General features: G+C 49.3%; 1 protein-coding gene across 1 annotated transcript in view; it reads right to left on the minus strand.

The window, feature by feature from the left end:
- The window catches only part of ACAP1 (ArfGAP with coiled-coil, ankyrin repeat and PH domains 1), a 160,365-nt gene that overhangs the window by 111,866 nt on the left and 27,286 nt on the right, over positions 1–21,213 (minus strand). The window contains exons 2-3 of the mRNA XM_066593962.1: positions 2,314–2,371; positions 1,766–1,885 (exon numbers count right to left, since the gene is read on the minus strand). Of these exons, the coding sequence (XP_066450059.1) occupies positions 1,766–1,885; positions 2,314–2,371 (178 nt within the window). The remainder of the gene's footprint in view (positions 1–1,765; positions 1,886–2,313; positions 2,372–21,213) is intronic.

Below are 21,213 nucleotides of genomic sequence, written 5' to 3' on the forward strand. Positions count from 1 at the left end.
ATTTAACCCTTGTATTTCAAGGACTTGCTGAAGATATAGAAGCTGCAATGTTTTTGAAAAACACTGCAGATTTGTTGTGCAGCGTCCGAGGAATGGGCCCACAGCCGAGGAATTGGCGGGGTAGATAAGGCCTTGTCACAGGGCTCTACCATCTCCTCCCCTGGGGGTAGCCCTGTCCAAGTTACTGTTGGGGGAGGTCACAGGGAAAGAGTAACTAGCAGTTACCTTACAGTCCATTGTCACTCGTGACGCCACCGTTCCATCCTCTGCAGTGAATCCTGAAGTTGTAATAAATAGTCCACATACAGGGATAACTTTTTGAACCAAACCGGGAATGGTCGGTAATGTCCGTTTACTGTAAATTGTGAAACTCCAAATAACATCAGTAGTCTGGCACAGATACAAGAGAATAAAGTGGTGGGACAGAGAGGGCTCTTGGGGTAATCCGGACGATCCACAGTCCCAGTTATCTGTGTAATCCCGCTCCCGGTGACTCTCTCTCTCTAACTCTCTAAGGCTCCACACTCACATTACTTGTCCATTCCTGTAGCCATGCAGTGGTCCTTTTCTCTCTTTCTCAGTACTTAGAGGTAGCACAGACACATCCTGGGTAGAGTAGGCCCAGGCTAAGCTGAAGGGTATCGTTCAGCTTCTTCCATTCTCCACGCACAGACCGACCGGTGTCTGTGGGGTTCAATCACCACTGACTCTTGCGAGACTCTAACCCTGCTCTATTCTGCCTTGCATCCTTGCAAATACATACATATATAAAACATAGTCACATGACACACAGCATGATACATTTTCCAGACATAACCCAGACATTAACCCATTCAGTGCTGTAGAGGGGCGATACACATAGCAAATGCACACTACATGTAAGACACTTACAATACAATGGCACGAGACAAACACGTAACATTATGGAGGGGCCCCACAAGCTCAGGGCCACTACAGCAGAAACTTTCTGCACCATTTGACGATTTTCTTCAATTCCCCTCCAGGAGGCTTGTAGTGTAAACGCTGCAGAATTCCCGCCCGGTGTGAAGCAGCCTTCTGTATGTTCACGTAGATTTCACCTCTAAGGGCGGGTTCACACGGGGTGGAATTGCCGTGGATTTGCTGCGTTTTGCCATTGTAGATCCACAGAAAAGAAAAACCGCTGCGTTTGCAGTGCCAGCCAAAGTCAATGTGTTTTGGCAAAAAGTTGTTTTCACGGAACAGAATTTTTCTACACTGCCACAGTGCAGAACTGTTGTGTCGCGGTTTTTGAAGACGCAGCATGTCAATTCTTTGGACATTTCCGCTGCGTGTTTTTCTCCATAGGGCCTCCTTGTACGCTGAAAAACCGCACATAATACGTGACAATAAACACAAGATCAAATTAAGCTTGTCCGCGATAAATCTGTCCTGTCTGAACCCAGCCTAAGACTGGCAGAAGTCTGTGGTTCCTCTGATCTGCTGACAGGTTCGGCCCCGTCAACTAGCAACATCCACGCGCAGAACTCTGACGCGCTTCCGCATTAATCACTTCTTGATGGTGATTCGCGCGTAATTGCTTCTGCTTCAGAATCTCTACAGGTGGATTTTGACCATTGACAGAATTTAAACAGCCTTTGGATGGTGGGCGCTACTCGTGCACCTGTGCTGTGTACTGGCCCCCCAGCCTACTCCTGGATATTGGGGTCCATGACAGGCACCTCCATATATAGCTCCTGAAGCCTACAGCAGCAGAAGATGCAGGTCACATGGAGAGTGTACTTACTTCCAACATGGTGTCTTCCTGTGAGTGGAAGGATAGTTCTCGCAGAGCACAGACAAACTGTCGGTTGGAGGAGCAGTACTGCCGCCCGCCGTCCATGGTATGAGCACAGAGCTTGACCAGCTGTAGACAGAGAAGAGAATGGAGTGTGAGTTCCGGGGCCAAGACTATTGCCTGAGGCTCATCCACATCTAGTAGTGGTCTTCTCACATCTGGTTGGGGGTCTGCAGTATCTTCTCATGATTCTGAAAAGAGGGGGAATTATCTAGGGGGAAGTCTTAGATGTGGCGCACATTCCTACCATCTCTGGCGATCGGCAACATCCAGGGTGCGCTCTCTGCACCTACCCAAACACTTGGCAAACAGCAACGAAAAAGAGTCCTGAAACCTCCCATTACCAATTGCCATATGACCAAGGGGAAGCGTAAGATGCCCTATCTTCAAGGAGGGTCTTCTGGAAGAAGCTTACAAAGGGACAACCCACCACAGGACCAGGACCCACAGAACTCTGGGGTCCTCGACCCTACCAGTCACCCCAAACCCATACTCACCTTCTCTAGACGACTCTCCAGGTCAAAAACCTCTGACTCCACCACCTCCATGGCCTCCCTGCAAAACAGAAACACAAAAGAACATCTATGAGGTGGATATGAGGACTGCTCCATCCTCTCGTCATGATCTTCTGGGTCCTCACCTCAGATATGTATAAACCCCAAACCCCACAGGAATCAGTCCCACGATGCACTAAGTTATATCTTCTGGACACAACTCAAATCCCATAATGATGAGCTTGTGTCTGCCTCTGGTCAGCTGTCAGTGGTGGAGAGCCTCTGGTCAGCTGTCAGTGGTGGAGAGCCTCTGGTCAGCTGTCATTTCTGGGAAGCCTCCGATCAGCTGTCAGTGGCAGGGAGCCTCCGGTCAGCTGTCAGTGGTGGGGAGCCTCCGGTCAGCTGTCAGTGGTGGGGAGCCTCCGGTCAGCTGTCAGTGGTGGGGAGCCTCCGGTCAGCTGTCAGTGGTGGGGAGCCTCCGGTCAGCTGTAAGTGGTGGGAAGCCTCTGGTCAGCTGTCAGTGGTGTTGAGCCTCCAGTCAGCTGTCAGTGGTGGGGTGCCTCTGGTCAGCTGTCAGTGGTGGGGTGCCTCTAGTCAGCTGTCAGTGATGGGGTGCCTCTGGTCAGCTGTCAGTAGTGGGGTGCCTCTGGTTAGCTGTCAGTGGTGGGGTGCCTCCGGTCAGCTGTCAGTGGTGGGGAGCCTCTGGTCAGCTGTCAGTGGTGGGGAGCCTCCGGTCAGCTGTCAGTGGTGGGGAGCCTCCGGTCAGCTGTCAGTGGTGGGGTGCCTCTGGTCAGCTGTCAGTGGTGGGGTGCCTCTGGTAGCTGTCAGTGGTGGGGAGCCTCAGGTCAGCTGTCAGTGGTGGGGAGCCTCAGGTCAGCTGTCAGTGGTGGGGAGCCTCTGGTCAGAGACACAGCAGCGCTGCCCCAAAAGCAGATATCGTAGCTCCCGGCAGTGCCCACCACATTGGTCTGGTTTTTGGTTTGTTCTGTTGCATACTGGTGGTTGCATTTCTCAGTGACCTGTGGTTTGCAGAATGGTGAAGGAACACGGTCTGATTACTCTGGCTCGGAGATGATGGCTCTTGTCCATGTCATACAGCATGGAGTAGTCACATGACTGCGACAATATGCAGAGTGCCCTCCCCCCATGTGTCCAGATCTGGAGGTAGCAGATCCTTCCCTCAGATGGACGCTTCCCACGACTTACGTAGAGTAATCATTCTGCCCACACTTCGTAGAACCAAACATCAGAACGCCTTCGGAACGAGCAGAAGCCTCCTCTGATATATTGCTGTCCACAGCTTTATGGCTGTCACACAATGCTGCTCACTATCAGCCTTCCATTCTACTGTGCTTACTGTGCTATAACATCCGTAATAAGCATATAACATTAAATCATCCTATTAACTATGCGGGCCTTGGGTTAAAGATGGCGCCATATAGAACACCAAGTGGTGATATAATAATAATAATCTTTATTTGTATAGCGCTAACTTATTCCGCAGCACTTATATCAACCATTCCAGGTAGTCCCATAAGGTCCAAGACCCCAACCACTTCCAACCCCCTCCCACGACTGGGGCTGATATAGGGAACACTATTACTAATACACCAGCTGCCCTCAATCTTCCCACATTAACCCCACTACTGTTCCCCCCAATTATCTCAGGTGTGGAAACCCTCACTGAAGGAACCTCAGAATGGGTAGAAGGTGTCCTCAAACCACTGGTAAGAAACACAACCAGCTACTTGAAGGACACCAAGGACCTACTGAACAAACTGTCAACCGTAGGTCCCCTCACCGCCGGCGCCATCCTGGCCACCATGGATGTGGAGTCCTTATACTCCAACATCCCACACGAAGATGTACTGACCGCCTGCCAGGCGCACCTTGAGGCCAATGGGGTCGCCTCTGAATCAGTGTTACAACTCACAAGGTTCATCCTCACATACAATTATTTCTCCTTTGGCCAAGAGATATTCCTGCAACTCACCGGGATCGCCAGGCAGTAAAATGGCACCGCAATATGCCAAGCTTTTCATGGCAAAACTGGAGAGCGACTTTCTGGCCGCCAACAAACCATTGGCCAACTTCCGCTACATTGATGACATCATAATCATAGAATCATAGCATGGTAGAGTTGGAAGGGAGCTCCAGGGTCATCTGGTCCTCCAGGGGTCATCGGGTCCAACCCCCTGCTCAGTGCTGGATTTACTAAATCATCCTAGACAGATATTTGTCCAGCCTTTGCTTGAACACTTCCATTGAAGAAGAACTCATTGATCCCCTCACTGTCTAATATCTAATCTGTCTCCTCCCTTTCACTTTCATCCCATTGCTTCTAGTCTTTCCTTGTGCAGATGAGAATAGGGCTGATCCCCCTGCACTGTGACAGCCCTTTATATATTTGTAGGCAGCTATTAAGTCTCCTCTCAGCCTTCTCTTCTGCTAAACATTCCCAGATCCTTTAACCGTTCCTCATAGGACATGATTTGCAGACCGCTCACCATCTTGGTAACTCTTCTTTGAACTTGCTCCAGTTTGTCGATTGTCTTTTTTAAAGTGGGGTGCCAGAACTGGACCCAGTGTTCCAGATGAGCTCTGACTAAGGAAGAGTAGAGGGGATAATGACCTCACGTGATCAGATACAAAATAGGAATTTAAAAGTTCTTCCTTCTCAGCATCATTCTTAACCAATTCACCATTTTCATCTTGTAAGCATCCAATAGCATCTCTGACTTTTCTTTTGCTTTTGACCCCCAAACCCTTTTTTATTGCTTTTGGCCTCTCTTACAAGCCTCAGTTCATTATCGGCTTTACCTTTTCTGACACTTCCCCTACAGTTTCTGCAGACCCCATTATATTCTTCTTTAGATATTCCCCCCTCTTCCCATTTGATAAACATATTTTTCTTCCTCTAACATGTCTACAAGTTCTGTGTTCATCCATCCGGGTCTCTTTAAATGCTTCCCATCCTTCCTTCTTTTAGGGATTGGTAACGATTGTGCTCTGAGAATCTCATTTCACAATATTTCCCAACCTTCTTGGACATATCTGTCCTTAAGAACATCCAGCCATTGGATTCTTCCTCTTTCTGAGTTCAGTAAAATCTGCTTCCTGAAATCCAACCTTGAGGTCTGAGTCTTCTCAGGTCTTCCTCCCCTTGTTATCCAGCATCCAATGATATCATGATCGCTGCCTCCTAAGGCCCCAGCCACCCCTACTTCCTCAACCATTCCCTCCCTGTTGGTAAGAATTAGGTCCAACATAGCAGATCCCCTTTTTTCTCTTCTACCTTCTGGAAGATAAAGTTGTCACCAAGAGCCAATAAGAATCTGATGGATCCATTACTTTTACCTGAGAGATTCCCAACAAATGTCTGGATGGGTAAAATCTCCCATGATCACTATGTTGGGCTTCTTGGAGAGCTTGGCCATCTGATGTAGAAAGAGTTCCTCCATATCTTCTGCTTGTCCTGGTGGCCTATAGTAAATGCCTACAATGGTGTCCTTTCTGTTGTTCTCTCCTTGTATTCTTACCCAAACAGCTTCTACAGAACTCCCAGCTCTGAAGCTTGAATCTCGGTGGAGATGAATGTTCTCCTAACATACAACACAACGCCTCCTCCCCTTTTATTAGGACTGTTCCTTATAGATACATTATATCCTTCAAGCCTTGTATCCAATCATGTGCATCATCCCACCATATTTCTCTTCCTGTGTTAGGAGCTCCAGTTCTCACTGTTTGTTTCCCAGCTCTGGGCATTTGTATAAAAACATGTTAGTTTGTGATCGGGGTCTCTTGCTCCTCTACTTTCCTTCAGAATTTTTTGTCTCTTTTCTTTCTTCCCACTTCTAATAACGAGGGTCTCAGATGTATTCATTAGCTGTATATTTTTACCTTTCACTTCCCTTCCCATATTGTTCTAGTGTAAAGCTCTCCTAATGGGTGAAGCAAGGCACCCACCAAATATATGCTTACCTGTCTGTAAGGTGCAACCCGTCTCTAGCAAGCAGTCTCTCATATAGGTAATTCACTGCATGGTCTAGGAATCCAAATCTTTGCTGACGGCACCATCGATGTAGCCAGTTGTTCAGCTCTAGAATCTTGTTCCATCTTCCACTGGGAGGATGGATGAGAGGACCACCTGATCTCCTAGTTCCTTCACCTTCTTTCCAAGGTCTTCAAAGTCTCTGCAGATAGTTGCAAGGTCGTTTTTTGCAGTGTCATTTGTCCCTTCATGTATTAGTAGGAATGGGTGATGTTCTGGAGGACTGAAGAGTCTTCACAGCCTATCAGACACATCTGTGATTTGAGCCCCTGGAAGACAGCACACCTCTCATGAGATGTCAGGTCTGCAGACAGCAGCCTCGGTTCCTCTCAATAGGTAATCCCCCACAACCACCACTCTCCTCTTCTTCTTCTTCTTCTTCTTCTTCTTCTTCTTCTTCTTCTTCTTCTTCACAACAGCACTTCTTTTTCTCCATTCAAGAGGACTCTGTGCACTTCCTACACAGTTCTTTGTGGGTAAAGACATTTCTTGCTCTACCTCTTTCTCCTCTGTTCTTTGTGGGTAGAGTCATTTCTTGCTGTACCTCTTTCTCCTCTGTTCTTTGTAGGCAGAGTCATTTCTTGCTGTACCTCTTTCTCCTCTCCTCTTTGTGGGTAGAGTCATTTCTTGCTGTACCTCTTTCTCCTTCTGCGCTGCTCTTTGTGGGTAGAGTCCTTTGTTGCTGCACCTCTTTCTCCTCTCCTCTTTTTGGGTAGAGTCATTTCTTGCTGGACCTCTTTCTCCTCTGTTCTTTGTGGGTAGAGTCATTTCTTGCTGTACCTCTTTCTCCTCTCTTCTTTGTGGGTGGAGTCATTTCTTGCTGTACCTCTTTCTCCTCTGCTCTTTGTGGGTAGAGTCATTTCTTGCTGTACCTCTTTCTCCTCTGCTCTTTGTGGGTAGAGTCATTTCTTGCTGTACCTCTTTCTCCTCTGTTCTTTGTAGGTAGAGTCATTTCTTGCTGTACCTCTTTCTCCTCTCCTCTTTCTGGGTAGAGTCATTTCTTGCTGTACCTCTTTCTCCTCTCCTCTTTGTGGGTAGAGTCATTTCTTGCTGAACCTCTTTCTCCTCTGCTCTGCTCTTTGTGGGTAGAGTCATTTCTTGCTGTACCTCTTTCTCCTCTGCTCTTTATGGGTAGAGTCATTTCTTGCTGGACCTCTTTCTCCTCTGCTCTGCTCTTTGTGGGTAGAGTCATTTCTTGCTGTACCTCTTTCTCCTCTGCTCTTTGTGGGTAGAGTCATTTCTTGCTGGACCTCTTTCTCCTCTGCTCTTTGTGGGTAGAGTCATTTCTTGCTGTACCTCTTTCTCCTCTATTCTTTGTGGGTAGAGTCATTTCTTGCTGTACCTCTTTCTCCTCTGCTCTTTCTGGGTAGAGTCATTTCTTGCTGTACCTCTTCCTCCTCTGCTCTTTGTGGGTAGAGTCATTTCTTGCTGTACCTCTTCCTCCTCTGTTCTTTGTGGGTAGAGTCATTTTTTGCTGTACCTCTTTCTCCTCTGTTCTTTGTGGGTAGAGTCATTTCTTGCTGTACCTCTTTCTCCTTTCCTCTTTGTGGGTAGAGTCATTTCTTGCTGTACCTCTTTCTCCTTCTGCTCTGCTCTTTGTGGGTAGAGTCATTTCTTCCTGCACCTCTTTCTCCTCTGCTCTTTGTGGGTAGAGTCATTTCTTGCTGTACCTCTTTCTCCTCTATTCTTTGTGGGTAGAGTCATTTCTTGCTGCACCTCTTTCTCCTCTGTTCTTTGTAGGTAGAGTCATTTCTTGCTGCACCTCTTTCTCCTCTGTTCTTTGTTGGTAGAGTCATTTCTTGCTGTACCTCTTTCTCCTCTGTTCTTTGTGGGTAGAGTCATTTCTTGCTATACCTCTTTCTCCTCTGTTCTTTTTAGGCAGAGTCATTTCTTGCTGTACCTCTTTCTCCTCTGTTCTTTGTAGGTAGAGTCATTTCTTGCTGTACCTCTTTCTCCTCTCCTCTTTGTGGGTAGAGTCATTTCTTGCTGAACCTCTTTCTCCTCTGCTCTGCTCTTTTTGGGTAGAGTCATTTCTTGCTGTACCTCTTTCTCCTCTGTTCTTTGTGGGTAGAGTCATTTCTTGCTATACCTCTTTCTCCTCTGTTCTTTTTAGGCAGAGTCATTTCTTGCTGTACCTCTTTCTCCTCTGTTCTTTGTAGGTAGAGTCATTTCTTGCTGCACCTCTTTCTCCTCTCCTCTTTGTGGGTAGAGTCATTTCTTGCTGTACCTCTTTCTCCTCTGTTCTTTGTGGGTAGAGTCATTTCTTGCTGTACCTCTTCCTCCTCTGTTCTTTGTGGGTAGAGTCATTTTTTGCTGTACCTCTTTCTCCTCTGTTCTTTGTGGGTAGAGTCATTTCTTGCTGTACCTCTTTCTCCTTTCCTCTTTGTGGGTAGAGTCATTTCTCTCTGTACCTCTTTCTCCTTCTGCTCTGCTCTTTGTGGGTAGAGTCATTTCTTCCTGCACCTCTTTCTCCTCTGCTCTTTGTAGGTAGAGTCCTTTCTTGCTGCACCTCTTTCTCCTCTCCTCTTTGTGGGTAGAGTCATTTCTCGCTGCACCTCTTTCTCCTCTGTTCTTTGTAGGTAGAGTCATTTCTTGCTGCACCTCTTTCTCCTCTGTTCTTTGTTGGTAGAGTCATTTCTTGCTGTACCTCTTTCTCCTCTGTTCTTTGTGGGTAGAGTCATTTCTTGCTATACCTCTTTCTCCTCTGTTCTTTTTAGGCAGAGTCATTTCTTGCTGTACCTCTTTCTCCTCTCCTCTCTGTGGGTAGAGTCATTTCTCTCTGTACCTCTTTCTCCTCTGCTCTGCTCTTTGTGGGTAGAGTCATTTCTTCCTGCACCTCTTTCTCCTCTGCTCTTTGTAGGTAGAGTCCTTTCTTGCTGCACCTCTTTCTCCTCTCCTCTTTGTGGGTAGAGTCATTTCTTGCTGCACCTCTTTCTCCTCTGTTCTTTGTAGGTAGAGTCATTTCTTGCTGTACCTCTTTCTCCTCTGTTCTTTGTAGGTAGAGTCATTTCTTGCTGTACCTCTTTCTCCTCTCCTCTTTGTGGGTAGAGTCATTTCTTGCTGAACCTCTTTCTCCTCTGCTCTGCTCTTTGTGGGTAGAGTCATTTCTTGCTGTACCTCTTTCTCCTCTCCTCTGTTCTTTGTGGGTAGAGTCATTTCTTGCTGGACCTCTTTCTCCTCTGCTCTTTGTGGGGAGAGTCATTTCTTGCTGTACCTCTTTCTCCTTTGCTCTGTTCTTTGTGGGTAGAGTCATTTCTTGCTGTACCTCTTTCTCCTTTGCTATGTTCTTTGTGGGTAGAGTCATTTCTTGCTGTACCTCTTTCTCCTCTGCTCTTTGTGGGTAGAGTCATTTCTTGCTATACCTCTTTCTCCTCTGCTCTTTGTGGGTAGAGTCATTTCTTGCTATACCTCTTTCTCCTCTGCTCTTTGTGGGTAGAGTCATTTCTTGCTGTACCTCTTTCTCCTCTGCTCTTTCTGGGTAGAGTCATTTCTTGCTGTACCTCTTTCTCCTCTCCTCTGCTCTTTGTGGGTAGAGTCATTTCTTGTTGCACCTCTTTCACCTCTGCTCTTTGTGGGTACAGTCATTTCCTGCTGTACCTCTTTCTCCTCTCCTCTTTGTGAGTAGAGTCATTTCTTTGCTGTTCCTCTTCCTCCTCTGCTCTGCTCTTTGTGGGTAGAGTCATTTCTTGCTGTACCTCTTTCTCCTCTCCTCTGTTCTTTGTGGGTAGAGTCATTTCTTGCTGTACTTCTTTCTCCTCTGCTCTTTGTGGGTAGAGTCATTTCCTGCTGTACCTCTTTCTCCTCTCCTCTTTGTGGGTAGAGTCATTTCTTGCTGTACCTCTTTCTCCTCTCCTCTGCTCTTTGTGGGTAGAGTCATTTCTTGCTGTACCTCTTTCTCCTCTCCTCTGCTCTTTGTGGGTAGAGTCATTTCTTGCTGTACCTCTTTCTCCTCTGTTCTGCTCTTTGTGGGTAGAGTCATTTCTCGCTGTAACTCTTTCTCCTCTCCTCTTTGTGGGTAGAGTCATTTCTCGCTGTACCTCTTTCTCCGCTGTACTTTGTGGGTAGAGTCATTTCTGGCTGAACCTCTTTCTCCTCTCCTCCTTGTGGGTAGAGTCATTTCTTGCTGGACCTCTTTCTCCTCTGTTCTTTGTGGGTAGAGTCATTTCTTGCTGTACCTCTTTCTCCTCTGTTCTTTGTGGGTAGAGTCATTTCTTCCTGTACCTCTTTCTCCTCTCCTCTTTGTAGGTAGAGTCATTTCTTGCTGTACCTCTTTCTCCTCTGCTCTTTGTGGGTAGAGTCATTTCTTGTTGCACCTCTTTCTCCTCTGTTCTTTGTGGGTAGAGTCATTTCTTGCTGCACCTCTTTCTCCTCTGCTCTTTGTGGGTAGAGTCATTTCTTGTTGCACCTCTTTCTCCTCTGTTCTTTGTGGGTAGAGTCATTTCTTGCTGTACCTCTTTCTCCTCTCCTCTGCTCTTTGTGGGTAGAGTCATTTCTTGTTGCACCTCTTTCTCCTCTGTTCTCTGTGGGTAGAGTCATTTCTTGTTGCACCTCTTTCTCCTCTGTTCTTTGTGGGTAGAGTCATTTCTTGCTGCACCTCTTTCTCCTCTGCTCTTTGTGGGTAGAGTCATTTCTTGCTGTACCTCTTTCTCCTCTCCTCTTTGTGGGTAGAGTCATTTCTTGCTGTACCTCTTTCTCCTCTGGTCTTTGTGGGTAGAGTCATTTCTTGCTGTACCTCTTTCTCCTCTGCTCTTTGTGGGTAGAGACATTTCTTGCTGGACCTCTTTCTCCTCTGTTCTTTGTGTGTAGAGTCATTTCTTGTTGTACCTCTTTATCCTTCTGCTCAGTAACCAGTATCAGCTCCCCCTGTGTGAGAACCTTGTACCGGTTCCTGAGCAGTATGGGTGCTGGCTGACTCCTGATCCTCCTGCTTCTTGGGGTTACATGCTTCCATTCTTCTGCTTCTGCAGGTACGCTGGACATTTCTTTTCCTTCAACATCTTGAAGACTTTCTTCTACTCTGTCCAGGAAATCCTCCTCTGCCTTAATGAGTTACAATGTAGCTATTCTCTCCTGAAGACTCTGCACCTTTTCCTCCAGTAGAGACAGAAGCTTGCATTTCTGGCAGGTGAAGTTTAGCTTTTCAGCTGGTAGATCTGTAAACATATAGCATACATTGCAGCTCACTATATGGCTGCTCTCCTTTTCCATGTTGTCTGATGATGTCACTTCCAAACTTCTAAAAGTCAAGAACTGTAGTGAAGATATATAACCTGTAAAATACCACTAAGTGTTTGGCGATGTCCTCCGAGCAGCTAGACCCAGCTAATCCCAGCAATCTTCCCACTTACGGTGATTCTTTGCTCTCCCCAAAATGCACAGGGAATATGCAAATGATCTTCCTGCAGCTCCAATCAACTGGACCAGCACCAAACAAGAACTAATAAAATTCCATGAGAGATACAAGGCATTCCCCCCAACAATAAACCTGACAATAAGCTATTTGTATACAGAAATCAACTTTTTTGACAAAACCATAAAAATTTCATACAACTCAATACAAACATCCCTGTACCAAAAACCGATTGATCGTCCCACATACCTCAGATGGGACATCTTCCCCCCTAAACACATCAAAACGTCCATCGTCTACAGCCAGGCCATCAGATACACCTGGATCGGATCCAACCCAACAGACAGTGAGGAACATCTATACTATCTAAAAGGACATTTATAAATGAGGGGTTCCATCCCACCTCAACTGATAACCAAATCACCAGAGCCACCAGTGTACCCAGAAATCATCAGAGCCACCAAGGTACCCAGAAATCACCAGAGCCACCAGGGATACCCAGGAATTACCAGAGCCACTAGGAGACCCAGGAATCACCAAAGTCACCAGGATACCCAGAAATCACCAGAGCCACCAGGATACCCAGAAATCACCAGAGCCACCAAGATACCCAGGAATCACCAGAGCCACCAGAATATGCAGGAATTACCAGAGCCACCAGGAGACCCAGGAATCACCAGAGCCACCAGGAGACCCAGGAATCACCAAAGCCACCAGGATACCCAGAAATCACGAGAGCCACCAGGAGACCCAGAAATCACCAGAGCGACCAGAAAACCCAGGAATCACCAGAGCTACCACGACACCCAGGAATCACCAAAGCCACCAAGGAGACCCAGGAATCACAGAGCCACCAGGATACCCAGGAATCACAGAGCCACCCGGATACCCAGGAATCACCAGAGTCACCAGGATACCCAGGAATCAACTACTCCAATAAATCAATACTCGCTGCTATTGATCCCCAATTTACTCAATCAGGTTGTGGGGGGTTGTTGGTTCTCCAAGCTTGATCTCAGGGGAGCCTACACCCTGATTAGAATTCGTGAAGGGGATGAATTGAAGACCGCATTTAATACCCCATTCGGACATTTTGAAAGTTTAGTAATTAGAGATGAGCGAGCACCAAAATGCTCGGGTGCTCGTTATTCGGGACGAACTTTTCGCGATGCTCGAGGGTTCGTTTCGAGTAACGAACCCCATTGAAGTCAATGGGCGACCCGAGCATTTTTGTATTTCGCCGATGCTCGCTAAGGTTTCCTTGTGTGAAAATCTGGGCAATTCAAGAAAGTGATGGGAACGACACAGCAACGGATGGGGCAGGCGAGGGGCTACATGTTGGGCTGCATCTCAGGTTCCCAGGTCCCACTATTAAGCCACAATAGCGGCAAGAGTTGGCCCCCCCCTCCCAAAAACTTTTACTTCTGAAAAGCCCTCATTAGCAAGGCATACCTTAGCTAAGCACCACACTACCTCCAACAAAGCACAATCACTGCCTGCATGACACTCCGCTGCCACTTCTCCTGGGTTACATGCTGACCAACTGCCCCCCCTCCCCCCCACAGCGCACACCAAAGTGTCCCTGCGCAGCCTTCAGCTGCCCTAATGCCTCACCACCCTCATGTCTATTTAGAAGTGCGTCTGCCATGACGAGGAACCGCAGGCACACACTGCAGAGGTTGGCACGGCTAGGCAGCGACCCTCTTTAAAAGTGGCGGAGCGATAGCCCACAATGCTGTACAGAAGCAATGAGAAATAGAATCCTGTGCCACCGCCATCAGGAGCTGCACACGTGGGCATAGCAATGGGGAACCTATGTGCCACACACTATTCATTCTGTCAAGGTGTCTGCATGCCCCAGTCAGACCGCGGTTTTTAATTCATAGACACAGGCAGGTACAACTCCCTATTGTGAAGTCCCTGTGGACCCACAGCATGGGTGGCTCCCTGGAACCCACCGGCGGTACACAAAAATATCCCATTGCAGTGCCCAACACAGCGGATGTAACGTCAGCTGTAATGCAGGTGGGCTAAAAATTAATTTGATTACACTGTAGGCGAGGGCCCCCAAAAATTGGTGTACCAACAGTACTAATGTACATCCAAAAAATTGGCCATGGCCAGCCAAGAGGGCAGGTGAAACCCATTAATCGCTTTGGTTAATGCGGCTTAAGTGGTAACTAGGCCTGGAGGCAGCCCAGTGTAACGAAAAATTGGTTCAAGTTAAAGTTCCAATGCTTTTAAGAGCATTGAAACATATAAAAATTGTTTAGAAAAATTATGAGTGAGCCTTGTGGGCCTAAGAAAAATTGCCCGTTCAGCGTGATTACGTGAGGTTTCAGGAGGAGGAGCAGGAGGAGGAGGAGGAGGAATATTAGACACAGATTGATGAAGCAGAAATGTCCCCGTTTTGGATGGTGAGAGAGAACGATGCTTCCATCCGCGGGTGCAGCCTACGTATTGCTTACGTATCGCTGCTGTCCGCTGGTGGAGAAGAGAAGTCTGGGGAAATCCAGGCTTTGTTCATCTTGATGAGTGTTAGCCTGTCGGCACTGTCGGTTGACAGGCGGGTACGCTTATCCGTGATGATTCCCCCAGCCGCACTAAACACACTCTCTGACAAGACGCTAGCCGCAGGACAAGCAAGCACCTCCAGGGCATACAGCGTGAGTTCAGGCCACGTGTCCAGCTTCGACACCCAGTAGTTGTAGGTGGCAGAGGCGTCACGGAGGACGGTCGTGCGATCCGCTACGTACTCCCTCACCATCCTTTTACAGGGCTCCCGCCGACTCAGCCTTGACTGGGGAGCGGTGACACAGTCTTGCTGGGGAGCCATAAAGCTGGCAAAGGCCTTGGAGAATGTTCCCCTGCCTGCGCTGTACATGCTGCCTGATCTCTGCGCCTCCCCTGCTACCTTGCCCTCGGAACTGCGCCTTCTGCCACTAGCGCTGTCGGATGGGAAGTTTACCATCAGTTTGTCCACCAGGGTCCTGTGGTATAGCAACACTCTCGAACCCCTTTCCTCTTCGGGTATGAGAGTGGGAAGGTTCTCCTTATAGCGTGGGTCGAGCAGTGTGTACACCCAGTAATCCGTAGTGGCCAGAATGCGTGTAACGCGAGGGTCACGAGAAAGGCATCCTAACATGAAGTCCGCCATGTGTGCCAGGGTACCTGTACGCAACACATGGCTGTCCTCACTAGGAAGATCACTTTCAGGATCCTCCTCCTCCTCCTCTTCCTCCTCCGGCCATACATGCTGAAAGGATGACAGGCAAGCAGCATGGGTACCCTCAGCAGTGGGCCAAGCTGTCTCTTCCCCTCCTCCTCAACGCGCTGAGATATAGACAGGAGGGTGCTCTGACTATCCAGCGACATACTGTCTTCCCCCGCCTCTGTTTCCGAGCGCAAAGCGTCTGCCTTTATGCTTTGCAGGGAACTTCTCAAGATGCATAGCAGAGGAATGGTGACGCTAATGATTGCAGCATCACCGCTCACCACCTGGGTAGACTCCTCAAATTTTCCAAGGACCTGGCAGATGTCTGCCAACCAGGCCCACTCTTCTGTAAATAATTGAGGAGGCTGACTCCCACTGCGCCGCCCATGTTGGAGTTGGTATTCCACTATAGCTCTATGCTGCTCATAGAGCCTGGCCAACATGTGGAGCGTAGAGTTCCACCGTGTGGGCACGTCGCACAGCAGTCGGTGCACTGGCAGATTAAACCGATGTTGCAGTGTCCGCAGGGTGGCAGCGTGCGTGTGGGATTTGCGGAAATGTGCGCAGAGCTGGCGCACCTTTCCGAGCAGGTATGACAAGCGTGGGTAGCTTTTCAGAAAGCGCTGAACCACCAAATTAAAGACATGGGCCAGGCATGGCATGTGCGTGAGGCTGCAGAGCCGCCACCAGCTTACGGCCGTTGTCACACACGACCATGCCCGGTTGGAGGCTCAGCGACGCAAGCCAGCGGTCGGTCTGCTCTGTCAGACCCTGCAGCAGTTCGTGGGCCGTGTGCCTCTTATCTCCTAAGCTGAGTAGTTTCAGCACGGCCTGCTGACGCTTGCCCACCGCTGTGCTGCCACGCCGCGCAACACCGACTGCTGGCGACGTGCTGCTGCTGACACATCTTGATTGCGAGACAGAGGTTGCGTTGGAGGAGGAGGAGGAGGAAGGTGCTTTAGTGGAGGAAACATACACCGCCGCAGATACCACCACCGAGCTGGGGCCCGCAATTCTGGGGGTGGGTAGGACGTGAGCGGTCCCAGGCTCTGACTCTGTCCCAACCTCCACTAAATTCACCCAATGTGCCGTCAGGGAGATATAGTGGCCCTGCCCGCCTGTGCTTGTCCACGTGTCCGTTGTTAAGTGGACCTTGGCAGTAACCGCGTTGGTGAGGGCGCGTACAATGTTGCGGGAGACGTGGTCGTGCAGGGCTGGGACGGCACATCGGGAAAAGTAGTGGCGACTGGGAACCGAGTAGCGCGGGGCAGCCGCCGCCATCATGCTTTTGAAAGCCTCCGTTTCCACAAGCCTATACGGCAGCATCTCCAGGCTGATCAATTTGGCAATGTGCACGTTTAACACTTGAGCGTGCGGGTGCGTGGCGGCGTACTTGCGCTTGCGCTCAAACTGTGGCACTAGCGACCTCTGGACGCTGCGCTGAGAGACATTGCTGGATGGGGCCGAGGACAGCGGAGGTGAGGGTGTGGGTGCAGGCCAGGAGACGGTAGTGCCTGTGTCCTCAGAGGGGGGTTGGATCTCAGTGGCAGGTTGGGGCACAGGGGGAGAGGCAGCGGTGCAAACCGGAGGCGGTGAACGGGCATCGTCCCACCTTGTGGGGTGCTTGGCCATCATATGCCTGCGCATGCTGGTGGTGGTGCCTCCCCAGCTGATCTTGGCGCGACAAAGGTTGCACACCACTGTTCGTCGGTCGTCAGGCGTCTCTGTGAAAAACTGCCACACCGTAGAGCACCTTGACCTCTGCAGGGTGGCATGGCGCGAGGGGGTGCTTTGGGAAACAGTTGGTGGATTATTCGGTCTGGCCCTGCCTCTACCCCTGGCCACCGCACTGGCTTGACCTGTGCCCACACCCTGACTTGGCCCTCCGTGTCCTCGCCCGCGTCCACATCCTCTAGGCCTACCCCTACCCCTCAGCATGCTGTATTACCAGTGATTTGATTTCCCAGGCAGGAAAGAAATTGGCGCAAGGCTGCACTCAACCGTAGCTGGTTGCGTCTGATTTTTGTACGTTGTCCACGCAGCACACACGTACCCAGAGCCCTTAGGACTGACACAGGCAGGCCAAATATAATTTCTTTTCCTTTTTAGCTTAGGGAAGACCCCACTGCGTATATTCAATGAACAAGAAGTTTAATATCTGTGGTGTGGCCCTCAAAAAGTGTCACACAACTATAGTGTAGCAGAGTTATTAACTCTAGCAGAGCAGGTATTTGCCAGTCAGGAAAGACAATGGCGCTAGGCTGCAGTAAAGCGTAGCTGGTTGCGTCTGATTTTTGTACGTTGTCCACGCAGCACACACGTACCCAGAGCCCTTAGGACTGACACAGGCTGGCCAACTATAATTTCTTTTCCTTTTTGGCAAAGGGAAGACCCCACTGCGTATATTCAATGAACAATAACTGTGTTGTGGCCCTGCCTACACAATTCTCTCCCTGTAGTATTAATGCCGGGTGCAATGCTCTGCACAGACGGTTTTGAGAAAACAAAAAAATATGCAACACAGCTAACAGCAGCCTGGACAGTACTGCACACGGATAGAAGTGGCCCTAGAAAGGACCGTTGGGGTTCTTGAAGCCTACACTAACTCCTAACACTCTCCCTGCCTAACCCCCACTTCTGTCCCTATTGCAGGGCGCAATGCTCTGCAGATCCAATTTTGGACAAAAAAAAAAAAATACTGTGCTAACACAGTACTGCACACTGTTAGATGTGGCCCTGAGAAGGGCCGTTGGGGTTCTTGAAGCCTACACTAACTCCTAACGCTCTCCCTACAGCAGCTCCGGCACCAGCATCACTGTCCCTCAGCTAACTCACAAGGCATCTGTGGCGAGCCGCGGGAGGGGCCGATTTTTATACTCGGGTGACATCTGATCGCCCCAGCCACTCACAGCAGGGGGGTGGTATAGGGCTTGAACGTCACAGGGGGAAGTTGTAATGCCTTCCCTGTCTTTCTATTGGCCAGAAAAGCGCGCTAACGTCTCAGAGAGGAAACTGAAAGTAACCAGAATACCGCGTGGTACTCGTTAAGAGTAACGAGCATCCCGAACACCCTAATATTCGCACGAGCATCAAGCTCGGCCGAGTACGTTCGCTCATCTCTATTAGTAATGCAGTTTGGATTATGCAATGCTCCGGCCGTTTCTCAGGGCTTCATGAACACCATTTTTCACGATATCTGTGAGGTCTTCATGGTGGTTTATTTGGATGACATATTAATTTTCTCTCCTGATTGGGAATCTCATGTGAGTCATTTACATGTTGTGCTTTCGCGCCTACGAGACAATAAATTGTTTGCCAAATTGGAGAAATGTCAGTTCAGGGTACAGAAGGTGTCGTTTTTGGGCTATGTGATAACTCCTTCCGCCATACAAATGGATTCTGATAAGGTTCGTGCCATAACCGAATGGTGCCAACCCTCCAGTCTTAAGGCACTTCAGCGCTTTCTTGGTTTGCAAATTTTTATTGTAAGTTTATTAGGAACTTTTCTGTAGTCACCAAACCATTGACTAATCTAACCAAGAAGGGCGCTGATTTGGTTAACTGGTCACCTGAGGCGATAGAGGCTTTTGTAAGTTTGAAGAAGGCATTCTCGTCAGCTCCTTTACTGGTACAACCCGATCTTAACTTGCCCTTTGTGGTGGACGTAGATGCGTCCGAACATGGTGTGGGGGTGGTTTTGTCGCAGGGTTCCACCTCCCTGGCCAAGGTGCAACCATGTGCCTTCTTTTCCAGGAAGTTCGGTCCTGCAGAGAGAAACTATGATATTGGCAATAGAGAATTATCAGCCATCAAATGGGCGTTTGAGGACTGGAGACATTTCCTGGAGGGGCTAAGCATCAAGTTACAGTATTTACTGATCATAAACATTTGATATATTTAGTCTGCCAAACGTCTAAACGCATGACAGGCCGGGTGGGCTTTGTTCTTTTCACGCTTTAATTTTGTAGTTACATACATTCCAGGTTCTAAGAATGTTAGAGCGGATGCCTTATCTTGTAGTTTTGGAGCCCCTGAGCAGGAGGATTCCCATTCTGAGGGGATCCCGGCACCGGGGATAGTGGTGGCGGCCTTGACGTCAGACGTATCCAATCAGAGTTTGGCAGCCCCGGCTGAGGCCCCAGTTTCTCTTCCCAAAGGGAAGCTTTTTGTACCCAGTACCTGGCAGTTGCAGGTATTGGAGGAGGTCCATACATCGGTCTTAGCAGGGTACCCCGGAATCCGTAGTACATTAGAATTATGCAAATGTTTGTACTGGTGGCCACGGATGGCCCGGGATGTCAGGAGTTATGTGGAAGCCTGTACCACCTGCGGTCGTGGGAAGAGTGTCAGGAGACGTCGCAAGAGGCCCATTCTGCCACTGCCTGTTCCATCCAGACCATGGTCGCACTTATCCATGAATTTTATTACCAATTTGCCCGTCTCTCAAGGGTATTTGGTAATATGGGTGGTAATTGACCGTTTTTCTAAGATGACTCATTTTGTGACATTGAAGAAGTTACCGTCGGCTCCTGAATTGGCATCCATTTTTATTAAGGAAGTTGTACGGTTGCATGGCATCCCCGATGATGTTGTGTCAGATCGGGGGGTACAATTTGTGGCCCGCTTTTGGCGTGTGTTCTGTAAGAACTTGGGAGTGGGGTTGTCATTCTCCATGGCCTTTCACCCAGAATCTAATGGGCAGACGGAACGCATGAACCAAGAACTTATCCAGTATCTCAGGCTCTATGTGAGCGATCGGCAACAACAGTGGGCAGAATTTTTGGCGTTGGCAGAATTTGCCATTAATAATCACTGCAATTCCGCGTCCAGTACCTCGCCGTTTTTCTGTAATGTCGGTTATCACCCCAGATGTTCTTTGGGGGTTTCTTCGGTTTCTGAGATTCCCGCAGCTGATGCTACAATTGCCAAGCTTGAGGAGGTTTGGGGTGAGGTCTGATGGAATTTAGAACAGGCCAGGAGAGGCATGTTAAGGGGTGGTGCCAACAGATGCACCATCTTGGATTCCTTCTTAGTTGGTCAGTTGGTGTATCTTTCCTCCAAGAATTTGAGATTAAAGGTCCCCGCAATGAAATTAGCCCCACGTTTTGTGGGACCTTTCCCTGATACCAGAGTCATCAATCCGGTGGCTTTTGAGTTGGCGTTACCAGAGTCATGGAGGATTCATAATGTTTTTCATAAATCTTTGTTGAAGAAATACATCCCCACTATGGGTCCTCTCACCTTTCCCACATAAACCCACTATGGCTTCCCCCAGCCCTCCCACACAAAGCCCACTGTGGCTCCTCTCTCCATTCCCACACAGACCCCACTATGGCTCTTCTCAGCCTTCCTGCACAGACTCCACTATGGCTTCCCTCAGCAATCCAACATGGATCCCACTATGGCTTCCCTCATTCTCCCTGCAAGGACCCCACAATGGCTTCCCGTAGTTCTCGGGAAGTGGCTCGGCGGTTCTGCCGGGTGTGGCGGCCGCCGGGGTGGCGCTGCTCGGTGTCCCTCTGTGCCACTTGACGTCCCTGTTGGCTTGCGGCGTGGGGTCCACTACGCTGCTGGGCGGGGCCTCAGCGGCCGGGCTCGGAGTTCCCCTGTGAGGGGGCGCGGCCGGAGGAGGGCCGGTCTATATTCATTGCCGGCCAGCGTGTCCCCAAGTCCTGCCCGACCTAGGCGGGGCTTTTGTTATTTAGCTCGGTAGACACTGTCATCCCTGCCAGTGTCTGCTTGTTCTCCAGCTTGCTCTCCCACTCTGCTGACCCGGTTTTGCTCTGACTTGGATTTAGTCTGTCCCTTGTTTGTTTCTTTGTTGGTTACTAGGCGCTCTAGTCCACTGTTATTGGTGCATTGTCTCTCTGGTTAGTTGGTCTCTCCTGTCCTTGTCCTGGGGTCCCCATCAGTGCAGAGTAGGGACCGCCGCCCAGTTGTCGCCCTGGGGTTTAGCCCAGGGGGGCAAGTAGGTAGGAACAGGAGAGAGGGTTGGTTGTAGGGACTTCCAGTCCTCCGTTCCTAACCGACCCTGACAGAAACACTGGTCATACAAAGATTCAGGGCTGAAGGTGAACCCCGAGTATCTGCGCATTATGGAGGCTGTTACAGCAGTCATAAATCATAGTCTGCGCCCACACTCCTCTGGATCTGAGCACCACAGGGTAGCCATAGTCATATCCAGACTAAGGGGGGACCCGCAGAATTGAGACCTTTTCATTACCTCCTGATTCCCCTCCACCCCCCCCCCCCCCTCCCTCACCAGTCAGTGGATTCTTTCTTCTCTGC

This window comes from Eleutherodactylus coqui, chromosome 2, assembly GCF_035609145.1.
Source record: "Eleutherodactylus coqui strain aEleCoq1 chromosome 2, aEleCoq1.hap1, whole genome shotgun sequence".
Classification (NCBI taxonomy): domain Eukaryota; kingdom Metazoa; phylum Chordata; class Amphibia; order Anura; family Eleutherodactylidae; genus Eleutherodactylus; species Eleutherodactylus coqui.